General features: G+C 42.4%; 1 protein-coding gene across 4 annotated transcripts; it reads right to left on the bottom strand.

Annotated features, from left to right (window-relative positions):
- Positions 1-291: 291 nt before the first annotated feature.
- FAM210A (family with sequence similarity 210 member A) lies at positions 292-26,240 on the bottom strand. 4 transcript variants are annotated; one of them, XM_065585228.1, is made up of 6 exons: positions 25,969-26,105; positions 17,968-18,115; positions 15,846-16,097; positions 9,539-10,030; positions 4,901-5,012; positions 292-1,518 (listed from the first exon to the last, which is right to left on the bottom strand). In XM_065585228.1, the coding sequence occupies exons 4-6, from the start codon at positions 9,997-9,999 to the stop codon at positions 1,153-1,155; spliced, it is 939 nt and encodes a 312-aa protein (XP_065441300.1). In that variant the 5' UTR covers positions 10,000-10,030; positions 15,846-16,097; positions 17,968-18,115; positions 25,969-26,105; the 3' UTR covers positions 292-1,152. The 4 variants fall into 4 exon arrangements, with proteins under 4 accessions (XP_065441300.1, XP_005282760.2, XP_023957900.2 ...); XM_005282703.4 differs by lacking the exon at positions 15,846-16,097 and having other exon boundaries at positions 25,969-26,240; XM_024102132.3 differs by lacking the exon at positions 15,846-16,097 and having other exon boundaries at positions 17,923-18,115.
- Positions 26,241-26,257: the final 17 nt, after the last annotated feature.

Below are 26,257 nucleotides of genomic sequence, written 5' to 3'. Positions count from 1 at the left end.
GGCCAAATGAGTCATGAAACGATGGTGCCTTGGTAGTCAGATGGTATACAGTTTCAGTAACAGACCTTGTATGGTGTTCAGCAACAGTGCATAAACCTTTACTCCAATTAACATTTTTAGGTTAATCTAAAACCAGAAGAGTGTGTGGGGGAAACTTGTTTTAAGTGTCTGATAGGATTCCTGCTTATTGTGTGTTATCAGTCCTATCGACATCAGTGAAAATTCTCATGTAAGTGAGCAACATTTGGGCCCACCACTATATTTTTAAAAATTATCACTATATGCCATCAGTAGGTGCAGACTTCTCCCTTTAATTTGTATTTTATTATTGCAAGCTAGTACAAAGCGGAACACCTTCAGTAAATTACAGCATAATTCTGGATGAAAATGAACCAGTTATGCTTTAGTCCATAGGCAGTTACAGTCAGTACATTTTATTCAATGCTATAATATTCTCAATTGTAATTCAACTTTATATAAAAACAAAAGTATAAATGAATACATGGCTACTGTAATTAACTCATCTTACTATAATTTTCAGTTGAAAGGCTTTTGAAAGTTTCAAGACACTTTTTTAAAACAAAGATCCAGATCCCCAACTTGTGTAAGCTGTTGAAACCCAACTGAAGTCAGTGTAGCTATGGCATTTTACACTAGCTAAGGGTCTGGCCCATTAGTTCCTTCACTTGCAGCACCAGTGCTAACGGTTTGTCTCATAGTTGAGATAGCAGTGGTTAGAGAGAGATCAGTGCTATATTATAATGACTGAAAAAGAGATGATGTCCTTTCTCTGAAAAAGAAATCTGGATTCCCACGGAATGGAGGAACCAGTCTGACACAATGGTGGTTCCCAGCTGACAGCCAGAATAATATTGTAGATCTTAGAGAAGCATCTTGACTTACAAAAAAACTGACCACACTGTAGCCATTGCACGTATGAATTTTTAATCCTAGATTCATTTTCTCTTTCATAAGACAGATTTTTTTCTTTTAAAAAGTACCTTAGCATTAAAGAATGTACAGAAATCTTTAATCCTTAGAACACTGATATTCTCCAACCAGCCAAATGAAAGCTCAGCAGAAAGTCCATATCCAGATGCTTCAAAGGGTTAAATTGCATACTTTTTTGAACAACCTCAGCTGAGCATTTTCTTATTCTTTTCTTTTTTTAAATGAAACTTTATCTTTGGTTTCTTGTATTTTCTCTGTTAGTCTATCCTTTGTTTCCTCCATCTTCTCGGTTAGTCTATCCTTTGTTTCCTCCATCTTCTCAGTTAGTCTATCCTTTGTTTCCTCCATCTTCTCGGTTAGTCTATCCTTTGTTTCCTCCATCTTCTCGGTTAGTCTATCCTTTGTTTCCTCCATCTTCCCTGAGAGACGCTCTTTTGTTTCTTCCATTCTATCCTGCAGGTATTCCTTTACCGGAGGGGGTGTGGACATGTAGCCATGCTTACGAAGATACTTGACAGTAATGGATGTTCCTCCTAAAGTTACAGTGTATCTGGCAGGAGTTGCTATCTTAAAGGAAACCAAAAAAGTATCAAAATTATGTGTAAATGGGCTATGATAGTCTTTAGAAAATCTCTCCATTTTTGTAAAAAGCTTATATTGGCCAACTCCAACTTTTAAAAAAAGGAGCTCCAAGTTATAAGGAAATAAATTAATCTATTCTGAAGTGAATTCTTCAGAAAAGCTCTCTCTCTCACATACACACACTTTCATTTGAAGTATCCCGAGTATTATAGGTTTGAAGAGAGATGCCAACTAGGCATAACTTCATGCACCCCTGAGATGTATCACTTGTGGGATGAAATGCAGCAGCTGTTTATCACAACAAATTTGCCCCTAAACTAACTTTTTTTTTTAAATGCAAAGTGCCACAGGATCTTTGCTGACCGCAAGTGATCAGGAATTCCATTTTCCATCTCCTCCAAAAGCACAGTGCCTCTTTACTACATACCAATATGCACCATGGCATAAGCATTTTGCCTGAATTACATATACTAAAGAACCAATACTACTTCCTCAGTTAGGACTTAAAGGTCTCCCATGCAGGTAACAAGGTGATCTTGTCCTCGTGCATAAAACCAGAAGGTTTGTAGGTTCATTTCTTAAATAGTATGTACTAGTGTAATACATTATTTTGATCATGCAGATCGAGAAAAGTGTGACTTTTTTATTGGGGGGGGGGAAGGAAGTGACAACTGAAAGAATGAAAAGTTTAAAAACTATATACATTAAAGAAATGCAGACTGGATTTGTGCAGTGGCTAAGGGAGTATCCACATTAGGGAAAAAAAGGTGGCCATTTTACCATGTGTTAGCGAACACGCAGTAAAATCCTGCTGTGGACAAGTAGTTCTCACTAACCTCTCGATCAGCTAACATGTGAAAAGCACAAATGGCCTTGTCCACAGCAGGATTTTACCACATTAATACCCTTTTTCCTAGTCTACATCTACACTACAGACCTTACAGCGGCACAGCTGTACCACTGCAGATACACCACTGTAAGGTCTCCCATGTAGCCACTCTCCCACGGGCATAATTAAATCACCCCTAACAAGCGGCAGTAGCTATGTTGATGGGAGAGCATCTCCACTTTTTGTCACCACTTTTTGGTGACAAAAGTACTAGTTTAGACAAAGCTTGAGTGAAAACAAGGTCTAAATGAACCCTCTGGATAGTGCTGTCTAATCGCTCATCCTTTATTGCTCCTTTTCTTCTCTTACCCAAATCTTTATTCCCAGCTCTGATCTCCATATAATGACAAATCATCATGAAATAAAAGTGGGAGGACAAATACTAATTCCTAATTCAGCGAGGGCTGAAGGTTTGGCAGCTCTTTAGCTACTTATAAATACTCTCTGCATCTGTCTCTTACTTTAAAATAATCTCACTTTGCTTAATTGCTCCTTGTTGGAAAATACTAAACAATGCTATAAGACTTGAAGGCCAGTCACTTTTACTACAGGCTAGACACTGGCATGGAATAAGACAGATAAGCCCAAACAGAAAACCTAAGAAGTCATAATTTGTCTTGTTATTGACAGTCACTGCACCCAGTAACAAAAGAGCAAGTTCTTAAAAATATTTTAAATACTATTTAAACAAAACAAAAATAAAAGGAAGCAAATGGTAAGCAGCCACCAGGATGATTTGATAACCCAGCATGCAAAGTAAGACTGAAAGAATCTGTTTCATTACAAGAAAACACCAAAAACCAGAAATGTAAAAGGTGATGTAAGATTAAATGCCAATTTATTTTTCATAAAGTTTACAATAGCAAAGATATGTTAGTATTGAACTTAAAATGTATTTTCTACTGTTTTCTAGCAACAAAGCAGATTCAGTCCTAGGCTGCATCAAACCAGGCCCCTGATTATGTAGAATTAAAAAGGACTCCTGCTTACTGAATAGAATTATCAAAACAGTGGCAACGGTTTATAAAAATTGTTTAGAAAATTCATTTAATACTTATACATTCTATACTATTTTCTGGAATTCTAGGACACCTAACCTCTGCTAATGGTTAAATGAAACCCTCTTGTTAAAAAGGATATTTACTTTACAGGGAAATGTTATCCCAATATCCAAACTGAAGAATACTGGGAGAACTTGGCAGTTACCCCACAACGTGAGCATCTACAGAGGAGGCAGGAAATGTAAAGAAAAGGGATAAAGTTGGTCAAATTAATATTCTTTTCCAAAAAGCAAAGACCCTGAGAAAAAGATTACTAGCACACAATTTTAGATTATTAATTCTTTGGGGGCAGGAATTATTTTTAAAATATGTCTGCACAAGTGACTAGCAAAATGGGGCCTGGATGTGGTTGGCCTCAAGACACCACCTGATGTTAAACAATAAGTCACTCGGAGTAAGTACAGGGCCAGATTTTCAGAAGAAAATAGAGCCAGCAGCTCTCACTGTTTTGGGAATGTCATCTGCATTTAGGAACATAGATAGGAGATGAGTATTTCTGAAAATGTGGCCCTTAAATTTACATCAGGCTTGATCCTACTTTCCTCTATTTCAATCGGAGCAGGATTGGACTTCAAGCAAGAAATGTACATATACTTGGCATGGCCAAATCTCCTGAAAATAGTACACATATGCACTATATACCAATCCAAGAATAGGTTGTGTTTATTATAAAATCTTTATATTTTAAATGCATACATTCATTGACTACCTATAGGCATCAATATACTAAACTGTTTAAACTGGCAAGTGTCTGTGCCTTTACTTCATCATCCCTTTACTTAGGACAAAAGTTAGCTACATAACTAGTAAAATGCATTAAAACAATCAGATATGTGCACAACAAAAGGACGATGTATTGTAAATAAAGATGTTAATACTTAGCTCTTGTACAATGCTTTACATGTTCAAAGCACCGTACAAACAAATTGTGCAGATCTAAACCCAGAAAAAAATAACCAAAAATCTGATCTTTAAGTACTGTATTAGGACAATTGGCCAATGAAATCCCAACTAAGTCAGTAATGAAAGCATAAGTACTAAACTAAAAAATTCAGTAGGAAAAAAAAAATTGCACTGTCACCTGAAGAACTCAAAACATTTAAACTGTCACTCTCTAGCTCTGAGAGTTACGTATGGGGAAAACAGAGGTATTACACAGGATTGTCACCACTACTATGGCATGCCAAACAGCCATTCAACAAAATAAAACAGTTTAGGAATATTTTATAGTGATGCAAAGGTGCTTAAAAGCACTCTGACCCTTTTAACTTGAGTAATGTGAATATTTAGGTTTAAAACATTCATTTAAAAATGTCTAAACTATTAAGAGGGAGAACAGGGCTAATTCTTTCTGATCTAAGAGAATTGTTTAGATCACTGGGCAATGTCAGAACCGATTAACTATAATGGTACCTACCTTATACATTGCATATGCAGTTAGCGCATATCCACTCTGAGAGTTTTTCAGAATGCTTACAATGCTTTCTGGAACCCCAATGAACTCTAGGAAAGGAATGACATTCACTCCTCTATCAAAGAAAAAGAGTTATACATAAAAACAGGATTATGTTTGAAAGGATCATTAAAACATTCAGCACAGTATTTCTTACTCTAAGCAACATACTTGTTTTTAAACACATTTTCTGGTATGTTTGTATTACATGTAAACAAACAAGATTTTTACATTATTTTAAGAAATGAAAGTAATAAATTGTACCTGATGGTTTGAGCTACTACTTAATCAAACTGCGTCTGTCCCTATTTAGTATATGTGGAGGTAAGTAGATACACTGGTGCAAAGAAAGTCATATTCATCTAAACTGTGAAGGCTCAGTTCATGTGAGAACTGAGGACCAGCTTCACTCTAAGGGCTGGTCTTCACTGCAGCAGGGATCAATTTAGCGGGTCTAGTGAAGACCCTCTCTTCAGAGGCAGAGCGCTCTCTGGTCAACCCAGGTACTCCAGCTGTCTGATAAGAGTAAGGGAAGTCAACCGGAAAGCGTCTCCCATCGATGCAGTGCAGTGAAGACACTGGGGTAAGTCGACCTAAGCTACGTTGACTCCAACTATGTTATTCACATAGCTGGAGTAGCGTAATTTAGGTTGACTTACCACCATAGCGAAGACAAGCCCTAAGAGATGGAGACAGAGAACACAATATACTTGTTTGTGTTAAGATTAATTTGCAGCCTACCCTCATAATGAGGTATCCAGGTTCCAGTCCCTCACATTTCCCCTCAAGATGCATTAAACCAGTGGTGGGCAACCTGTGGTCCGCATGCAGCCCATCAGGGTAATCTGATTGCAGGCCACGAGACATTTTGCTGATGTTGACCATCCTCAGGCATGGCTTCCCAGTCGCTGCAGTTCACCGTTCCCGGCCAATGGGAGTATATGCAATTAGTTATACAAGAAATGGATTTTCCGATATTTAGAAATACTGTTCTAACATTTAGTTTTGCCAGTGTCACTGAAAGCCCTAAGATTACCTGTACAGGGTGCCCTATAAGTAGTATGCTATCATAGTCAACGTAATTTTCAACTTCTCTAAACTATTTTAGTGTTTTAGTCCTTATTCTGTGCATTATCAGTATCAGCAGGAATAAATACAGTATTGGAAATAGTGTGTTACCGAACTGTTGCTCTAGAAAAAAGAAGAACAGGAGGACTTGTGGCACCTTAGAGACTAACAAATTTATTAGAGCATAAGCTTTCGTGGACTACAGCCCACTTCTTCGTTGCTCTAGAAAAGAAAGTGCCCTTTTATAGCATTAAACATTAAAATGTTAACTACTAAGTATTAGAAGACTCAGATTAGAAAACTGCGATGGGCCTAAATATGTTAACACTTGTTGATAAAATAATTTCAGACTTGAATAATTTAGCCTTATATAACTATTATTCATGATCCAACTTACTTTTCACCTCAAGATGGTGCTGCTTTTCTAGTATGATATATTGAGGCTCTGCTTCTCACTAGTTCCTAATTAAATGTTTTCATTTGTGTCCATTTGTCAAAAGTGTGTTTTAACTGCTAACTAAAGACTCAGACAAACTAGCTAAACTTTACTCAGTCTAAAATGTCTGGATGTGAGCATCAACCTTAGATCCATCCAAAGCAAAATGTTTTAATAGCTTGGGATCTTTATTACTCTGAGATGGGCTAAATTTAGAATGACATTTGGATCTATAGCGCCTAGAAAGGGCAATTATGCCAGCTGGTTAGAGTAACTAAAACAAACACTTGTGTCATAATGCATTCTGATGTCAAAGGCCCATCCTTCCAGCCATAAACTATCATTGTTTCATGTCTTCTATTATTAAATATGCAACATGCACAGTCCAGAGATAAACATTTATTCCAATTCAACAAAAATAACAGATTAATAAAACCTCCCTCTAATCTAAACTGATCTTGTAGCTGACATGAATATTGCTTATTCTAATCAAGGTGAGTTTCCAAACCAGAAACACACAGTTTTAAGTCTTCAGCAATTTCACATGAGATCTAGTGAGGCTAAACGAGAGTAGACTTGGTGGAGCGTTGATACATTAGTTTTATTACAAGATGTACAAATACTAACAAGAAAAAAAAAGAGAAAGCAGAATGATTAATGGTATCCAGAGTTCATATTCAAACAAGTGTGTATGTCTGGCAGCCTATCCAAATGATGCCCAGACCTGAAATGGCATGGGCATTGCAAATAAGGACTTGAGTATATTAGTAAGTGCTGCGCACTCCATGCACACCTGATACTCCCAGTGCTTTTGTGAGGGTCCAAAAAAAGACAAGGATTAGTTTAAATAAAACCCCAGAAACAAAGCATCACAATACAATACATTTTCATCCACCACACTGTTTTGGAGAAGCATGGGGAGAGAGATGACAACTAATCTCAGTGATCAAACTAGTTTCTTGGGAGGAATAGGAGCAAATGACACATTTTCTTCAGAGAGTTTCTACTAATGGGCCTAACCTAGACCACCAAACTGGAAGTTTTGGTTCCCAGTACCTTCTAGAGGATTAAAGATAAAGATAGTAAAAGAACAAGGAATTCTTCAAAGGCTTTGTGTCCCTCTCACAAAAACCTTCTGAACTCAAAGATGGGGGTTGGGAGGGAACTACAGTAACTCCTCGCTTAACGTTGTAGTTATGCTCCTGAAAAATGCAACTTTAAGCGAAACAATGTTAAGCGAACCCAATTTCCCCATAAGAATTACTGTAAATATGGGGGGTTAGGTTCCCAGGGAAATTTTCACCACCAGACAAAAAAAGATATCTATACCCCCCCCCACACACACATATACATATATACGCACACACTATACATTTTAAACAAACAATTTAATACTGTACACAGCCATGATGATTGTGAAGCTTGGTTGAGTTGGTGAAGTCAGAGGGTGGGATATTTCCCAGGGAATGCCTTGGTGCTAAATGATGAACTAGCTTTTGGCTGAGTCTTCAAGGATTAACCCATTGTTAATTTAGCCTCACACTCTACAAGGCAGCACGAATGGAGAGAGGGGAGACAGCATGGCAGACAGAGACACACACCCTGTATGAGAGAGAGAGAGATGCGCATTGCCCCTTTAAGTACGCTGACCCCACTCAAAGTAAACTGACTTGTTAAGTAGATTAACAAGTTGAGACAGCAGCTGCTCCCAAGGAAGCTCCCTCGTCCTGAACCTTGTCCAGTCATCACCACCCCCATGGAGATGGGGTAAGTGGGATGCAGGAGCAGGGGGGAGACAACCTGACATTAGTCCCCCTCCCCCCCGCACAGCAAGCAGGAGGCTCCCGGAAGCAGCTCCAAGGCAGAGGGCAGAAGCAGCACATGGCAGTGGGGAAAGGGATAGCTGAATTGCCAGTAATTGATAGCCTGCTCGGCGGCTGTCGCGCAGGGAACTTAGGGGAGCTGCTGGTCCACCCTGGTTTCAAGCCCCCACCAGCTAGCTCCAAGGGGCTGCTCTTCCTGCAAGCAGTGGACAAAGCAAGCAGCTGCCAAACGACGTTGGAAGGGAGAGATACCAAAGACAAGAAAACACCTTGCTACCACCTTTTCTCCTGCCTCTTCCACCTCCTACCCCCTTCAACTAAAAGAAGTGAGAAGGTAGGTACCTGGCACATTCTACGGTTGAGACAGCCTGAAAAGCAAATATGGTATATATATTTTTTACCTACGAACTCTGTATCGTTCAAATTTCAGCCCACACAAACAAATTTAAATTTAAATTCAAAAGAAGGTTTGGCCTATAGCAGAAAGCTCTCCTTAGTTTCTTCTACCACATAGGGGAGGAAAACCAGAAGGGCGAGGGGTCAGGCCTACAGCGGATTTCCCTTTACTATTGTTTCAGAGAGGGGAGAACAAGCCACCATCTTTGCCACACAGCAGAGACTGGAAACAGATGCCATTGTAAGGTAATGCGTACCATAGGTGCCAATTCAGTGGGTGCTCCAGGGCTGGTGCTCCCCTTCCCCCCCCTGTCGCCCCACGCCTCCCACCCGCTGGGTGTCCCGCTGATCAACTCCTCCCCCTCCCTCCCAGCGCCTCCCGCCCGACACAATCAGCTGTTTCGTGGCGGGCAGGAGGTGCTGGGAGGAAGGAGGAGGAGCAGGGATGGGGAACTCTCAGAGGAGGGGGCGGAACTGAGCGGGAAGAGGCAGGGCGGGGGTGGGGACTTGGGAGAAGGGGTGGGGCAGGGGGAGGAGGACCTGGGGTGGATGAGCACCCCCTGGGCCCGCAGGAAGCCGGCGCCTATGATGTATGCATTGTTTTATTTTGGTGACAATTACATTCCTTCCAAAGGAAGATAAAGTATTTGGTATAGACAGACTGTAGGAAGTTAAATAGTACATAAACAACACATTGATATGAGGTCTATTCCCTTTCATTAACAATCTTGGGCTTTAATAAGACATGGAAACTCCTTTTGCTGATGGAGTAAGTTGGGTAATTTGTGACACGTAATAAGATCTACATTGCAGATGTTCTTGTATATATTTGTCTCAGATTAATAGCAATAATGACCTTGTTACAAATCAGTAACTTACTTCATGGCTGCATAGTAGAAGGATCCAAACCATACACTGGAAGTCAACAGATGCAGTGGAATCATAACTTTTCCATACTGTTTAAAAGTTCTCTTGAACCTCTGAAAGAGACTAATTGATTTGTCTTGTAATGGATCAGGCTCTAAAGAACTTGATTCTACAGGCGTCCCCTGGGGTATATCACTAGCTGGTTTCAAAGGGTTTTCTTCCTTTTGTTCTTTGTGGTGAGTGCCTTCTGGTTGGGATGAAAATACACCCAATGACTTTCCTTCCTTTGAGAGACAGAGTGCAGCAGATGCATGGAGACAGTGTTTTTCAGGGCCCAATGCCAAAACCACTCTGCATCCAGTCTGAGGCAAAACTGGTTTCCCTTTTAAGTGTTGAAGGAAACCAGTGCGATGTGGTACCAAACATGTCCGATGTGCCAGCTGAAACACAGTCTGTATTAAATTCCTTTGCATTTTGATGACTGATGAGAGCTGGTTATAGTTCCTAGGGAAAGCAAACAAGAAAAAAAAGTTGATTTTTCTAAATTAAGAATGGCCATAATAATTGTATTTCAAAAGATTAATTTGCAACTTCTTCAATGTGACTTTAAAATCTGAGGACACTTTCATGGATTAGAAGAATAAAAACGTATCATACTAAACCAGTTAGCAACTAAAGCTACACAAGAAACTGAAAAGTTTTGCAGCTATTTCCTAGTGGCACCCAAATCATCTTAATGTTCATGTATTTAATATTCTGAAAAGTGTGCTGTTAAATTATCTTCACAATTTATTTTCCTCACACTGAAAATGCTTATTCTACTGCTTTATATGTAACTCTTTTACTAGATGTACTCTTTATATGTAACGCTGATACTTTTAGCCAACAAAAATATATTACAACCTCACTAATTTGCTCTAATGACTGCATGACGCTCTTTGTTAGAATGAGGAAAACAAAACTATAGCGATACTGGATCAAAGAATGTACTGATAATAGAGTTTAGTTTTAATGATTTACATTACTTTGTACTAAAATAGTAAAAATTATTTGTTTTTTGTTAAACCAATGACATTTTAGTAATTCCAGACCTAACAATGGAATGCTGCTATTGAATCTGTGCTGAGAAGTGGTGTGTGAATGAAGATTAACATGAGGAAGAATTAGTAATTACACTGTAATTCAGAATTTCTCTCTCAAAAAGTATAATGCAATGAACATTTTTGAACTATATATAACCCAAATGAACTTTTTGTTTTAAATGTCTGGTATTTCTGAAAGTTCAATAGGACCAGCTGACAGCTCCCATATACACACACACGCAAATACATTCAAAATAGTACACAGATTGCAATGTCATGTTATTCACAAAAATTGCAAGTTTTAAGCAACAAGTGAAATTTTAATGATTTCTGTTCATTTACATAACGATAGCATGTTCTAGCCCAGCTGAATGGGGACCTCTACCTTAATTTTACTTATGTTAACGCTGGTTAAGTCAGTTGCTACTCCACTTACCTTTCAAACCTTCATACTTTTCAAATCTGCCTTTGATAGCATTTAGAATTTTAAATCCCATGAACAGTCTAAATCAACATTAGAAAACCAGTGGCATTTAATTGTACATCGCTGGTCTCCCTTTGGATTTGGCTATTTTATTTTATATTATATAAAAAAACAGCAGCTTTGGCTGTATTCTCTATTTGGTAATTGAGGTGCAAAGTTAACTTTTTTTAGATTGCTCAGAAAGACTTCATGATGTAAATGGAAGTCTTGGGAGCACACAAAAAATTAGGCGTGTGCTTTTTGCTACTTTATGGGTGTATAATATAATTAAAGACTTAGAAGGTTCTTGACCCTAGAAATACAATTCTTGTGTACACTGAAGACTCTGATGAATAGAGAAGTAGGGAAACAGATGACATTACAAGACTGCAATTTAAGAGGGGAAAGGATTTTTGGTCAGTCTGAAGGTTATCTACACAGGAACGGTTTACCCGGTGGACACATGTATTCTGGTAAAAGAGTGGCTTTTTTCAGTAGGGTTTAAAGTTTATCCCAAGCGACATAAGCTAAACTAAAACAAAAGGCACTAGTATTGGAATACTGTCTACGCATTTTCTCAACCTTTGCAGTATACACAGGTATAACTAAACCAACAGAGTAAGTCCACACTGCTTTGTCTAAAGAAGCTGTGACTTCCCTGTGTGAATCATAGCATCCACAAAACACTGTGCTTTTTCTTAAGAAGTGCATACCAGTCTGGGCAGGTATCCCAAGAACGTTCTGCTGCTGCTAATATCAAATCATTATAAGTTGTTTCTCCTGGTGGATTATGGGATACCTTCTAAAATTCTGGGCCCTGGGGTCAAACTTCTATGATTCCTTCCATAATATTCCAAAACCAATACCATTTTCAAAACTGTTGGTTTCAAACAAATTTTGTAAACTGCTCTCAGGCAGCATGGAGGAAGCACTGCTGAGCTCAGTGATCTTGACCATCCCGCATACAAACAGGATGCTCCCGATGTACTGGCCACCACTCAGGTCGGTGGCAGAACAGACAGACCACCACCACAATACTGTACAGAAACAGCTATTGGAGGACGACGACGACAAATTGGGCAGTTATTTCTACATGATATTTTCTTAGGCTGGTGTCACAGAGTAGAGTGCCACTTCTGGGCTCAGCCAATGATCACTTAACTGATAGGACAGAACGCTGCTGCAGACCTAGGATGTTTGGCTGCAGAACTTTATGATATGGAAGGCTGCTCTCTTGGAAAACTGTGCAAAGCTCGTCCTGGAGTTACATTGGTAAAATACCAACGAGGCCCACTCAGTGTGCAGAATCATGTGGTCATTGCCATCTGGAAGCTTGCAATGCCCAGCTGCTACCAGTCAGTAACTAACCAGTCTGGTTGGCAGATCAACTTTCAGGGTTGTTGGTCATAGAGGTACACATTGTTGGCTGCGAGGGTGTTGCTGTCCTGGGTCATTAAGCTTGGCAATGCACAGGAGGTTACTGATGGCTTTTGAATCTTTGGGGATCCCATATAGAGGCCATTGAGGGACCCATGCGTCCCTGATGCCAGGATATGTAGAAACTCACCTCTGGTTTAGGCAATGAAAAATGGAACTTTTGCTCCCAAAACTACTATAAACATGTATGGTGTCAGGGTTCCAGACAGTTGTCTGGGAGAATTGGTTTACTTTCTGCTTCTCTGGCTTATGAAGCTTTTTGCTAAACACATGGATAGGAGAAAGAACTGTTTAACTATAACCTGAGTAGCTGCAGAATGACTATGGAGCATTTGGAAGACTGAAAGAAAGGTTAACATATGTCATGACAAGGCCAGAGGCTTCTGAGAGATATCGGTCTTGTATCATAGCTGCTTGCAGTGTTTTTCACATCTGAGAGCAAGGGAGAGAGCCTCATCAATGGGTGGGAAGTGAAGAGACTTCTGAGATGTTATGACCAGCTAGAGAGGATGCCTCTATCTAATGCCCCTATGAGCCAGGGAATCACTGTGCTTGTACTTAGACTGCATGGTATAGGGAAGGAAAACGAAAGTAATGTAATTTAATAAATGAAGTGTATACAATGTAGCAAAGACTTGTGAATTGATTTTATTAGGAATTGATGTTCTCTTGAATGGTTTTTATCAGGGGAAGGGTCACCCTGGTGGGTCCTGCTGGGGATCAAAATGTCTACCATTGGGTCTGACACCTCGGTGAACTCCTCCATCTGTACTGCATGGTTCTGAGCAATCTGCCTTAGAAGTTCAAGGTGGGCTCTGCTGCCGGGAAGTGGGGGGCCCATTGTCTCATCTGGAAACGATGAGGCGGAGCCCGGAATATGGGAGGGGTTCTCCTGCCCATCCAGCTCCTCAAAATGGTGCGGCTCCGCCCCAGCCGCAGCGGTGGTACCGTCCATGGTACTAAGTGAAGCCATGGTGCTGGGTACGGCGCTGGGTCTGTTGTCGGTGCTGGGCGTGGTACCAATAATGGCGCTGGCTGATGCCCGTGAGAAATCCCTGGCCCTAGACGCAGTCCTTCTCTTGGATATGATGGAAAAGGAGCGTACAAAGGCAGACCCCTGGGAGTGGTGGTAAGCCCATGGGGTCCAAAAGGGCCACTAGGTTGGCATCTGAGTCATTGTGGTGGCCACGGTACCGGAGGAAAGTTTTGGGTCATCCCTGCTGACTGGGAGTGCCAGCAGCTATTATGTCGGCTTCTCCGGCACACACGAGTCTGTGTCCGATGCGGACTCCAATGAGTCCATGCGTAGGGACCATGGTGGAGCCATGCCTGTCGGTGCCAGGGATCGTTGCCGGGGTGACACAGATCGTTGCCGAGTCATAGCCGGCTTGCCCCTGAACTTCACGGGTGGCCTCTGAGTCGTTTGGGGACTCAGGACTGGTGCTGTGACACTGTGGTCGGGTGAGTGCAAGCCTGTCAACGTTATCAGGTCCCGCGCTACCTCATAAGTCTCAGGTGTGGAAGGGAGGTCCAAACCCTCCACCTGGGTCTCCTCCGGTGGCACTGGACTCAATGGTCCCTCCCGGAAGCCCGGAGTGAACGGTGCCAGTCACTGAGCTGGAGGGGAGGTGCGGTCTCCCTCCCTTGGGTTCACATTCCTGTGCACGGGAATGGGAGTGCCCTCTATCAGTCTTCCTGTGCTGTTTCTTCAGAACAGAAGACTGTGAGCAGTGCCGAGATTGATCCCGTGCCGTGTTCAGCGCTGGGGAACGCCAGTGCCGAGGGTCTCTGATGTCAGAGTCCTTCCTCGGCACCTCCTGGACCGCAGCCAGTGCGCTGCACACTGACTCTCAGGAGCCCAGTGCCACGTCCATGGGGCTCGACTCAGACTGAGGGTGGAGAGCTGCTTCCAATTAGCAGCAACTTAGTCTAGGATCCCTTTCCTTCTTCGTGCAGGGGCAAAAGCTTCTACAGATCTTGCACCTGTCTACTTGATGGGACTTCCCCAAGCACTTTAGACAAGCCGAGTGCGGGTCGCCCTTCAGCATAGGCTTCTGGCAAACTCCGCATGGCTAGAACTCCTGGGTCTGAGGCATGCCCCAGGCCCAGGAGAGGGATGGAGAAGTGAGGGAGGGAACCTCCCCAGTACCCCAAGTCCACATGTCTAACTACCTACAACAATTTTTAAACTATCTTTAACTATTTACAGGAAATACACTAGAGGATCACTCATTGAAGACGAGAGACAAAATGTTCCAACGACCGCCACTGATGGTAAGAAGGAACTGGAGAGGCAGTGGGTCGGCAGGACCCTATATGCGCCGCCATGAAGCCGCGACTCCAGGGGGCTCCAGAGCCGACCCGACAGGTGCTGCTAGGGAAAAACCTTCCAGAAAACTGTGCATGCAGCAAATACACACTAATTGGAATCGATATGAGCAAGCACTTGAAGATGAATAAATAAAAGGGTGCAGAAATAACCAAAAGGACAGAATGAACTTGTTTGTGCAGATGGGGTCACAAAATAAGAAGGTGGGATTGTAATTGTTCTCGTCTTCGGGAGTAGAATGATGTGGGAACTGTCTATCCTTTGCAGTTGGGGGTGTGAAAAGGGAATCTCAAGTTTGCTGTATTCTCAATAGAATTAAATTAGGTTAAGGTGTTGTCTATGTGAGCACAGCGTAACAACGTTCTCCAGCTACCTTATCTGCTTCTGCATCATGTTCGACATCCTTTCCTGCAAGTCTATTTCCCTGTCCAACTGGTCCAAACACTCTCTTGACAGCTCCTCGGCATGTCCCCAGTTGTCCTTTCTCACTTGTTCTTGTCCTGCTGCATAAGTCCTTTAACCACAAGTGGCCAATTTACCCTGTTAAAATTTTAGATGTTTGAAATCTAAAAGAGCTCAGGGTAGTGACTAAATTATGGTCTTGTATGCATTTCTTACTGGTACACTTCTGGTTTTTTATTTTGCCACAACCAAACACTTTGGATGACTGTCTTCTAACATTTTTTCCATGGCACAGCCTGGAAGGCAGAGGGAGCATCAAGTTGGAAGGAGAAAGTAGGGAGGGCACATTTTGGTTTAGGGATTATGAGAGTAAGAATTTTGGGGAAAAAAGATGCTCTCAGTAGTTTAATTTTCCAAATTGGATGCCACCTTGAGTGCGGAGGCTACAAAAAGGCCAAGTAAGCAGAGGACAACCATGTCTGCCCTCTGCTGTAGCACTATCTGCCAGCCATGACAGTGCAAACCCAGTATCCAGAAAACAGGTTTTCAAATCCCACATACAGGCAGAACGGGACAGCTAATTGTAATACAGCACTTTATACTTACTGGATGAGGACGCCTCTTCAGCATTGTCATTCTGTCTCTCTGGCTGGTTCTCGGGTGGTGTCTCCAGATGGATCTCTGGATGGCAGTAGGGCATGCCAAAGAGATTGTGTAGTCCAGGGAAATTTCCTCCTGCATGGGATCCAGAGTTTCCTATGTGGTTTCTGAAGGCATGTCTGCCTCATCGTGGGCCATGGCCAAACTGTCCAACATATATTGGGTTTCTTGAGCAAAAATTCCAGTCCTGCACACATACTGGGAGCAATATGAGAGGTCTTGTTTTTTGTCTTTGACATTTTTGTGGTTCTGTCACAAGACCATGCCTTTGGCACAGTGCTGGCACGTGTTCTGGGAGTACTGCTTTTCCTGACTACCAGAAAGATGAGACTGAACTTGTTCCTCTCTCTAGAGCAGTGGTTTTCAACCTTTCATTTGCAGACCCCTAAAAAATTTCAAATGGAGGTGCGGACCTCTTTGGAAATCTTACGACAGTCTGTGGAGCCCCAGGAGTCCACGAACCACTGGTTGAAAACCACTGCTCTAGAGAGTAAGGAAGTCCAGGATCTCCTGATGAGACCATGTGAAAGCACTGGACATGGTGGCTGTAATGGACTTGGCATCTGAACTAGCGTTACAAGCAGATGTGCTTGTGTGTATGCCATCATTTAAACCAGGGATGGAGAGAGAGAGCCTCTCGAGATGACTCCAGAGCAACGGAGAATGCTCAGATAACCAGACAGGCCAATCCAGATGTGAACCAAAGCAGTGTGGGATAGCTGTTAGAGGACTACCTGTAGAAATACTGGTAATTCAAAATGGGGATGCATCCACATGAACCTTATAGCAGTATATAACTAATTCCAAAATAGAATTATTTCACATCCAAAGTGGATTAATTATAGCAGGATAAAACACAAGATGAAACAAAAAGAAGATAATTCATGCATGGATGCAAGGCAGTTTATGCCAATAAAACCTAAAGATATACCGAAAATATTCTCATGTAGATGAGGCCTAAGAGTGTTTACCTGTGGGGCAGGGAAGTATACCAGTGTAACTACCCTGGTTTAAATTCACACTTTACATTACACCAAAAAAATCTTTCCTGTGTAGAAAGGCCTGATTAAAACTATTTTTCATTTGTGTTTGTTAAAATTTAAGTAATACTTCAATTACAGCATGACAGAGTTCCCAATTCAAACTCATGAGCCTTTACCCTTCGTGTCCTGCTGTGAAACCAGGGAAGCCTACACTTGACATTTACGATATTTCTAAGGGATTTTTTGGGGGGTATGTGCGAGTGTAATATTACGTCTTTTGTACGTCAAAGAATCAAATCAGGGAAAACCCAGTTTTAAAAAGTCCTTTATAGCAGAGGTTCTCCAACTGTGGTCAGTGGACCATCAGTGGTCTGCAAGCTCCATTCAGGTGGTCTGCGGATAGTTCCCTCTAAGGTGTGTGCCTGGGCGGCTGCACACAAGACAATGAAGGGCAATCCACCTAATTAGTGGAGACGCGCAGGCATTGCACCACTAATTAGGTGCCTGGACAGTGGAGAAGACGCACATGTAAGGTGAAGTGGTAGCCTTGGGGTGGGGGGGAATAGCGGGTAGGTGGGAGGGGGCAGTGGGGTGGGGTGAATTTGGAATGTGCAGGGCTGCAGCGGCCAGAGAAAGAGGCAACTTTCCCCAGATCCAGGGTTGTGGCTGCTGGGGAAAGACAGCCCTCCTTCCCGGCCTCAGTTCTGTAGTGGGGAGACACACCCCTCCTTCCCAGCCCCAGCTCAGGGGCTGCCACGGTGGGGGAGAGAGGGCACATCCATCACATTTGAAAGGTAAAACTACTGATATGAAAATATGAGTTCTGTGTTTTTATTTGTGGAACAAAAAAGTTTACTAACAACCTTTTTTCCTTTTTTTAATTAAATATAGTGCTTTTATCCAAAGTGCTTTTCAATAGTTAGCTAATGGTACAAACAACGTTTGGAAAGATCATTAAGTGGTCTGCCAAGACCCTCAGCAATTTTCAAGTGGTCCGCGGGGAAAAAAAAAAGTTTGAGAACCACTGCTTTACAGGTTACCTTTACTGTAAGATGGGTTACAACCAGCTGAAAGTCTGCACTCACAGTAGTTATTGATGGGGTCCTGCAGGATCCAGTACTATTCAATATTTTCATCAATGACTTGGATAACGGAGTGTATTATATGCTTATAAAAGTTGCAGATGATAGAGTTGCAAGCACTTTGGAAGACCAGATTAGAATTCAAAATGACCTAGACAAAGTGGAGAATTAGTCTGAAATCAACAATTAAATAATGTCAAAAGCACAGTACTACACTTAGGAAGCAAAACCAAATGCACAGACACAAAAAGGGAAATAACTAGTAGGCAGTATTATTGCTTCAAAGGATCTGGGGGTTATTGTGGATCACAAACCAATTATGAGCCAACAGTATGTATAGTTGGGAAAAATACATCTGGTATGCATTAACAGGGGTGTCATATGTAAGACAGGAGCTAATTGTCCCATTCTACTCAGCAGTGGTGAGGCCTCAGCTGGAGTTTTGTGTTCAGTTGTAGGCACCACACTTTAGGAAAGATGTGGACAAACTGGAGGGCAACAAAAATAATAAAAGTGTTAGAAAAGGTAAGTACCTTGTATTTCGAACTAAGGTACTTCGACTTCTGCTACGTTATTCACGTAGCCGAAGTTGCGTATCTTATGTCGAACTGGGGGGTTAGTGTGGACCAGCCCTTAGATGTGACTTCCCCACATTAAATTGCAAAGTCTAGTGGTGCCCCATGGAAGTGTTCAATATTGTTTAGGAAGACTTCTACTAATACAATATTTTCGACAAAATAGCTTAATGCTAACATGAAAACAAGATCTTAAAGAACTTAAATTCATCCCTTTCTGCTACTTATTGCCAGCAAAATTATACCACCACCACTCCCACCAACAAAAGAGACATCCAGTTTTTCTTGTAAATATCCCTCTACAGAAGTGGAAAGAGTAATTAGTTCCCCCCCCCCCAATGTTTTCCTCTTTTTTCCATGAAGTATCAGTAAGTCTTTAACTGGGTATTAATCTATAATCTTAAATGTGATAGTGTTGACTATTCCGCTAAGTGATTTAACTAGGAATATCCGGCAACTATGTTTGTCCAAGGCAGCTGGACATACCCGATACAGTCATACATTCTTGTACAGGGTCCCAAAACTGTAGTACATGAGCTTGCCACGAAGTGAATTGATAGAACACCAGTTTTTTAAGATGGTGATATGTTAACCAATAAAGTCAGCGAACATCTGTAATGTGAACCACATTCAGTAGGAAACCATTGCACATTCCAGCAGCAGTGAAGGATACTGTGCCACAATCTTAAGCCTTGTCTACACCATGCAGTTCTGTCGGCAAGAGGCAGCTTTTGCTGGCACAACAGTGAAGGTATACACACTGGAATGCTACTTTTTGGGGGCAAAATTCTCCTATTTTGCCAACAAAATAAAACCACCTCAATGAGAGGCATAATGCTTTTTGCGGCAAAGTTAAAGTGACGAAGGGCAGCATCTACTTTGATGATTTGTTATGTTGCCATAACGGCTTCCCCCAGTATCCCACAATGCCCACCGTGAGTGACGTCTCTGTTCACTGTTTTGAACTCGGCTGCCCTGCATACAGCTACACAAGCATGTGCCCTTCTCCTTTCAAAGCTCTGGGAAGTTCTGACAGCTGGGCATGCTGCTCTGTTCCAACAGCAATGAGCAAATAATTAATGTGGAATCCTGCTCTCTCCAGCACCAGGAGAACAGCGGCAGGCAGGCTGCTGCTGCAGGGAAGGAGGGAGGAAGGAGTGGGCTGCTACACTGTGCAGAACCAGGGAGGGAGGTGGGGGCTGATGTGAGGGGGATGTTCCCCTCCACTACCTTAGGACTGGTTGCTTCCGGTTGCTGTCTGAAGTTAAAGAGACAGCATGCCAACACACGACACACTCACTCTGCCCCAACGCAGACACTGTCTCTCTCACATATTCACTCCCCCACCCCAATCCCCCAACACACACTGTCTCTCCCCGCACACACACACTCTCACTCTTCCTCCCCACCCTACTCCTGCTTCAGTTGAAAAGTAGCTAGAAATCTAATAGGATGCCCATGGAACAATGGGATTGAGAAACCTACATCACCTGACGCTCTACCTGCCCCATGAGGCACTGCAAACCCTTCCCAAAGCACCCTGTTGCCAGTTGTACAGTGGGATAGCTACCCACAGTGCACTGCTCTGTGTCGATGCAAGAGCTGTTAGTGTGGATGCACTCTGCCAAGACATGCTAGTGTGGACATGCAACAGTAGTTTAATTAAAGTAGTGGCTGTACGTCAGCATAAACTTTTGTCAACAAACTCTGTAGCGTAGACAAGGCCTTATTCTCTGTGGTATTTCTACATGTGGCTGTTGTGGCTGTGTCTTCACTGGCACTTCTAAATCTCCCACCACTGCGCTAGATTGGTGCGGCTCCAGTGGTACTAGCAGAGGCTGGTCACCAACATTTTTACATTATTGTATCTAACCTTGCCTTGCTTGGTCACAACATAGTTTAAATCTGCAGATAGATGGGATCTAGCTAGATCACAGAACCATAATAAAGCCTTGGACAAATTAAGTCTATAGCTAGATTTTAATATTCACTGCTGTAACTAAGTCTGTTGACAAAGCAGTTTTATAGTGTAGAAAGACCTCAAGTAGAACAGGGAACAGCTTTTCTTAAAGATCTTCAAGTGTTAGTGATAGAACTTTGGAAAAAAGTATTAGAAAGTATATAAGTAGAAGAGCTTTATTTTATATCTGTGTGTTCAGTTAAAGACGTGGGATGTTAAACAGTAGGTTTGTACTTAAAAAGCATTTCAATTACTCTTTAAGATGATGTACATCTTAGTTTAGCTAATCTGCATCTAACTAGAAGTGACAGAAATACTCCCACCCCCGCCTTTACTTTGACAGGAGTCAGAGATCTGAAGTTTTACATTGTACTTAGTTCTACCTTTTAACACCACACTAAATTAAATCTCTACAGCTTCTTAAAACAAATACAACATACAAAACTCTTTATAGCTCTTTCTAGGCTGTTACATTTCTGCACCCTACTGCAGTCACTGCTTCAATTACTTTTTTATTGGATGGTGCTAATTCCAACTCCATAGTAACCGCTCAGTATCCCTGCTCTGTAATACTGAGCAGCTATGCTGGGCTCTTTCCTTTAGAAGTTTTATTCTGCCCTCTACTGAATTATTACAGAATTACCACTTGAACTTCAGAATGTATTGCAACTATTAGCATTGTATTCGTGTCCCCTTACCACATTATATTGTATTAAAAAATACAACTTTCAGAAAAATTGGTTACTGCCTTTTCTTTCAACAGGTCCCCCAGGCTGTTTGTGCTCTTCCCATGAGTTAAATGAACACTACCTACGAAATAGATGAATAGGAGACTAGATCCATAAACCAACAAATTGCCTTTTAAACGATGTCTGATTGGATTTATGGCTAATTATTGGAGGTTCAATATAGTCCAAAATTTGCTTTGTGCATTTTTGTTTTTGGGGGTTGTTAACTGAGCAGTAAGTCCTCTCTGAGCTAAAACTTAAGCAAGCAAGCTTTGGCTAAAAGGTAGTTTTTTTTTTCTTTTTTTTTTAAGTTGTCATATTAATTTTTAAAACAATTTTTCATAGTTACTTCAAAATATGGAACTCTATACTTTGCTAAGGGAGTATAACATTAGCCAAGCCTTTAACTTTTCCCATCAAGCTATAATCATAACAGACTTAGCACTTTAATGTTTTATTGCTGTTTGCAATATTTACATGTTCAAAGACCAGAAATCCTCAGGTCTATCTGGAATATAGTAAAACAGAAGGGCCCTTTAGCAACATCTGGCACGAATAACTACACTGATATCACCTTCAACTGAATATATAGATCCTACTCTGCCTCTTTCAAGGGAGGACTTTGGTTTCAATGTACTTCCTCTGCATCCAAATCACCAAAGAACAACTTCTTCAGCTAAAATGTGGATATTCCACAATCGTTCAGAGGCTATCATAGCAGTCAGGGCTTCAGCGCAGGTAGTACAAGCCTGGTGCAGAACCTGGGTATGTACTTGGCTTGTTAGCCTGCTCTAATGCCCACGCTGCACTCTCTTCACTCGTATTGTTACTTGTGCTAGCTGAATTCAAGTTAGCTCAGATAGGCTATTCTGTGCACTGCTTTTGCTGTGTTGACATACCCTTACCACCTTCAATTGGTCACAAATTGCCAAGAAATATATTCTTCATTATGAAATCTGGTCTTCCTCCCATCCCCCGTGACTACCTCAGCGCCTACCTTTGTCGTTCATAGCTTTAACATGACTGACATGTTTCTAGTTAGTGTCAGCGTTGCTAGTCAGAGCCGCAAAAATAGCACTGAAACTGAGCAGAACTATATCACTAAGACTGGGAACGCTATGAGCGGCAGCAGAGATACTGGAGCTGTCTGCAGACTCAGGATGACACCACCACATGTTTACTTTTGCTGGGTTATCTTTACAACCATAATGGTTATGATTCACTTTAAAATTAATTTCTAAATCCATTGCTTAGTTAGACGTCTGAAAAGGACGAATGCTCAGCTGGCAAGAGAATTTTTCAAATCCTAAGTCAGCCACTTATAACTATCTTTAAAAAGGAGAATAGAGCAAAGTGATGGGGATGGGACTGCAGCTATTATGACCACTGTATCCTCCAAAAGTAACCAAGAAATCTACTTTTCGATCTAGACATTCTTAAGGAAGGCAGACAGATGATCAACTGGCATGTGCTAGAGCCAAACAGCATCTTTAAACTTTTTTCCCTTGCCACCCTCTGTTGAAAAAGACATCTGAAGTCACTGTAGTGGCAGGAACAGAGCTATAATAATAATAATAATAAAAAAAAAATCTAAATAAAGATAATCTAGAAACTATGAACTTTTACAATGTGTCCTCAACCATCTCACTAATTCTTCCGTTTTTCCTTAGAGTCTGGAAAGACAGACTACTGATAAGCATTATTTCTGATAACTGATGACAATCATCAGTACATTTGTACAACTCTGTTTTTAATTGTTTCTTTAACTATAACTCATGAACAAGATCAGTTTTTGGGCAACATCAGATGGCAGATCCATAGGATAACAAGAATAGCTGGGCCAAGAGGCATTTCCCCTTTCAAGTCTCCAAAAATAACACAGGACCTACCTAAAGCATTTTACAATACCATTTTGCTCCACAACAGAAGAAACTTCACCTCCGGAATTGTCAGTGCAGCATGCACTGAACTGTGTTCTTGTGAGGGATCATGAAATGGGCAGAAGGTGTGATGAGGCATAATTTGTGAGAACTGAGAGAAACATTGAGGGTGGGAAGTGATTGGGTACTTTTAAAGAAAGGATCAGAACTGTTCATAGAAGAGTAAAAAAGATGATCTCCTTGAAATTCAGAGACTAAAGAGGTCACAAGTTACTATTTGCATTGAAGTAGCACCTAGAAGCCCCAACCACAGCAACTGTTAGCAATTGCTATCAATCTAAATAGACAAAACAGGCAGAGTGAGAGAAAGATGATTAGAGAGGACTCTCCTATCAGAGTATCTGCTTTTATCATCATTTTCTTAGTGAAAGTCTGAGATAAAAGTCTATTGGAAATGTAGCTGACCCACTGAAAACATCAGGAATTCACCACTATAGTGAATTATCAAGATTCTAGCTAGATCTACTGATATTTAACGAACGGATTCGGCCACTTTAGGGCAAGGATCAGCCTCAGATTCCAAATCTCCTGTAGACTACAAAGTACCTCAAGCAGATCCCTAAAAATGTGGTTCAAGGGAACTGGTCTGAAGCACTAAGAACCATGAGTTTTGACCCCAGAATTTCTAACACTTTACACTAGCGTGAATGCAGCAGCTCAAGTATGGCTTTGCAAGTGTGACAGCTATCACCCACAGTAGACCAACCAAGTGATCAGACACAATCACCCAAGTTAACACTTCAGAGGCTTTGTCTACACTAGCACTTTTGTTTGTGGGGAAAAAAAACACCCCTGACCAAGATAAGTTTCACCGACAAAAGCACCAGTGTGGACAGCTCTTTGTCAGTTGGAAATGCTCTCCTGCCGGCATAGCTACCGCTGCTCATTGGGGGTGGTCTAATTATGCTGGCAGAAAAGCTCTCTGCTGCTGGCATAGAGCGGCTACATGTGAGACCTTACAGCAGTGTAGATGTAGCGGTACAGCTGTGCTTCTGTGAGGTCCGTGGCGTCAACATAGCCAGAAAAGAGATGCTCTGACTTTCTCTTGATGGGGTATGGGTACGTCTCCTCCCCCACACCTGTTCCCTGAGCTCCACTCTCACCCCTTGCTTTATAGGCTCCACGCGTCACATTGAGGTGGAGGGAGTGGTGGTGACACACACTTAAGCACCGCCTTCTCGTGGAGTCAAAATAAAATATCACAGCAGACTGTGCTCATATTCATGATTTGACTGCTGATCAAAACATGTAATAGAGGAACAGTGAAGTAGTTAATGTTAATATCTATCAGATGGCATCTGAATTAAAGTCCTATTGAGATGAACGGGGCAGTTCACAACTCTTAGCAATTCTTTCAGGCTTACTGAAAATATGGATAGACCTGGCTGTATTTTACATTTTGTTCGCTTTAAGAAGGATATTTTTTTCAAATCTAATCTTACATTCAGGAACACAAGTTGGCCTCAAAAACAAACAACTGCATTTGGGTAGGAATCAGCATCCTGGCTTGCTTTCTTTGCTCTCTGGGTTTGTTCTTGAAGAGGTGGACATCTTCAAAATTCAGCTTAGTCTATACTTAAGTTTGACTGACATAACTATGTTGGTAAGAAGTGTCATTTTTTTTGTTACCAACATGGTTATGCTAGTGTAAGTTCTAGTGTAGATGCAGTTGTAGTGCTATAAAAGTGCTTATATGTTAATATAACTGAGCCTATGCTATAGTGTTTTTGCCGTTTTAACAATGCAGGCATAATTAAAGCAGCAAAGACTTTTACTCCTTCCTTTTATCACGCTGAATTTATTGGAGGACAACCTCAGCAATCTCCTTAAAGAGTTTGCAGAGAAAAAAGTGTTACTTTGTATTCCTACAATTCTTAGCATAACCACAATAAAAGAAGGGCATCATTCCTTTTGACTTTTACTTTCCATTCCTGGAGTCCAAAGTACTAGGAGGAAGGACCTCTCTTTTCCTGCATACTTTTATGATACAGACCATATAAGATCAGATATATGGGCGACTAGGGAGGTTAGCTGAGGCAAGGTGGGAGCAAAGAAAACCCCGAACACTCAGTAGGCAGGATCCTGCTGCCTCCTTGCAAAAAAGGCAGAGAACAAGAGATCAGAACGTGGGAGGAGGAGAACGAGGAAGAAGATTTCTCAAATCTGAGGCTCCCGTCCCTGCCTGAAAAGGACCCTCTCTACTTGCATTAGCTGTAGCCACATCCTATGAACGTAGAAATTATTCACATAGAAAGCAGAATACATTGCTCCAACACGTTCTCAGAGAAAGCAGCTCACGGAGTGTAAAGAGTCAAGGCGCACCCAGACTTGTTTCTCGGAGGGAACGGAAACATGCTGGAGCGAGCACAGCTGAGATGGCAAAAGCACTTTTACACAACAGCAAATTCAGACACAAGCGCCTTCGCGGCCGCCTTCGCTCGTGGGGCCTGACCGAAGTGTGGTTTCCAAAGCAGGGAGCGGTCAGGGCGATTGCCGGGGAGCGCCCTCTCCAGCGCTGGGGCGGCAGCAGCACGTTTCGACACCGACCGCCTCGGCCGCGGAGGAGGAGGGAGGCCCTCGGCGGCGCGCAGCACGTCTCCTCCCCGCACCGCTCTGCTGCAGGTGCCTGGGGGCGGCACCCGCGGCGGGCCGGGGCCGGGACAGAGGCCGAAGCGCTGTCTCGGGGGGCGGGCGGAGGGTCAGGCTGCCCGGGGTCGCGCCCCTCGCTCCCCGCCGACCAGGGACCACCGAGCCCGACGCGCCCCCCACCCGCCCCTGCCGGCAGAACGCGGGGATCGTACCTTGCGCTCAGACCGCTGCTCCATAGGGCCGGAGCCACAAGGTCACGCGCGGAGGGCTGCGTTGGGACCCGACTGCAACGGCCTCGCCCTGCCTCCAGGCAACGTGTTTGTACTAAACTGCTCCCCGGAGCCCCACCACCTTCAGGTCCGAGTGTTCACACTGCGCATGCTCCACTGCAAGGCCTTCTGGGGACTGTAGTCCTGGAAATCGTCAGGCCGCTGTCTTCCCGGCCCATTCCCTCCCTTCAGATACGCTCTAGACTGGAGAAGAGTCACGTATGCGCGTGCG

The sequence above is a fragment of the Chrysemys picta genome, chromosome 2 (assembly GCF_011386835.1).
Source record: "Chrysemys picta bellii isolate R12L10 chromosome 2, ASM1138683v2, whole genome shotgun sequence".
Classification (NCBI taxonomy): domain Eukaryota; kingdom Metazoa; phylum Chordata; order Testudines; family Emydidae; genus Chrysemys; species Chrysemys picta.
The sequence above is the reverse complement of the archived record's forward strand: the minus strand, read 5'-3'. Positions and strand labels throughout refer to the sequence as shown.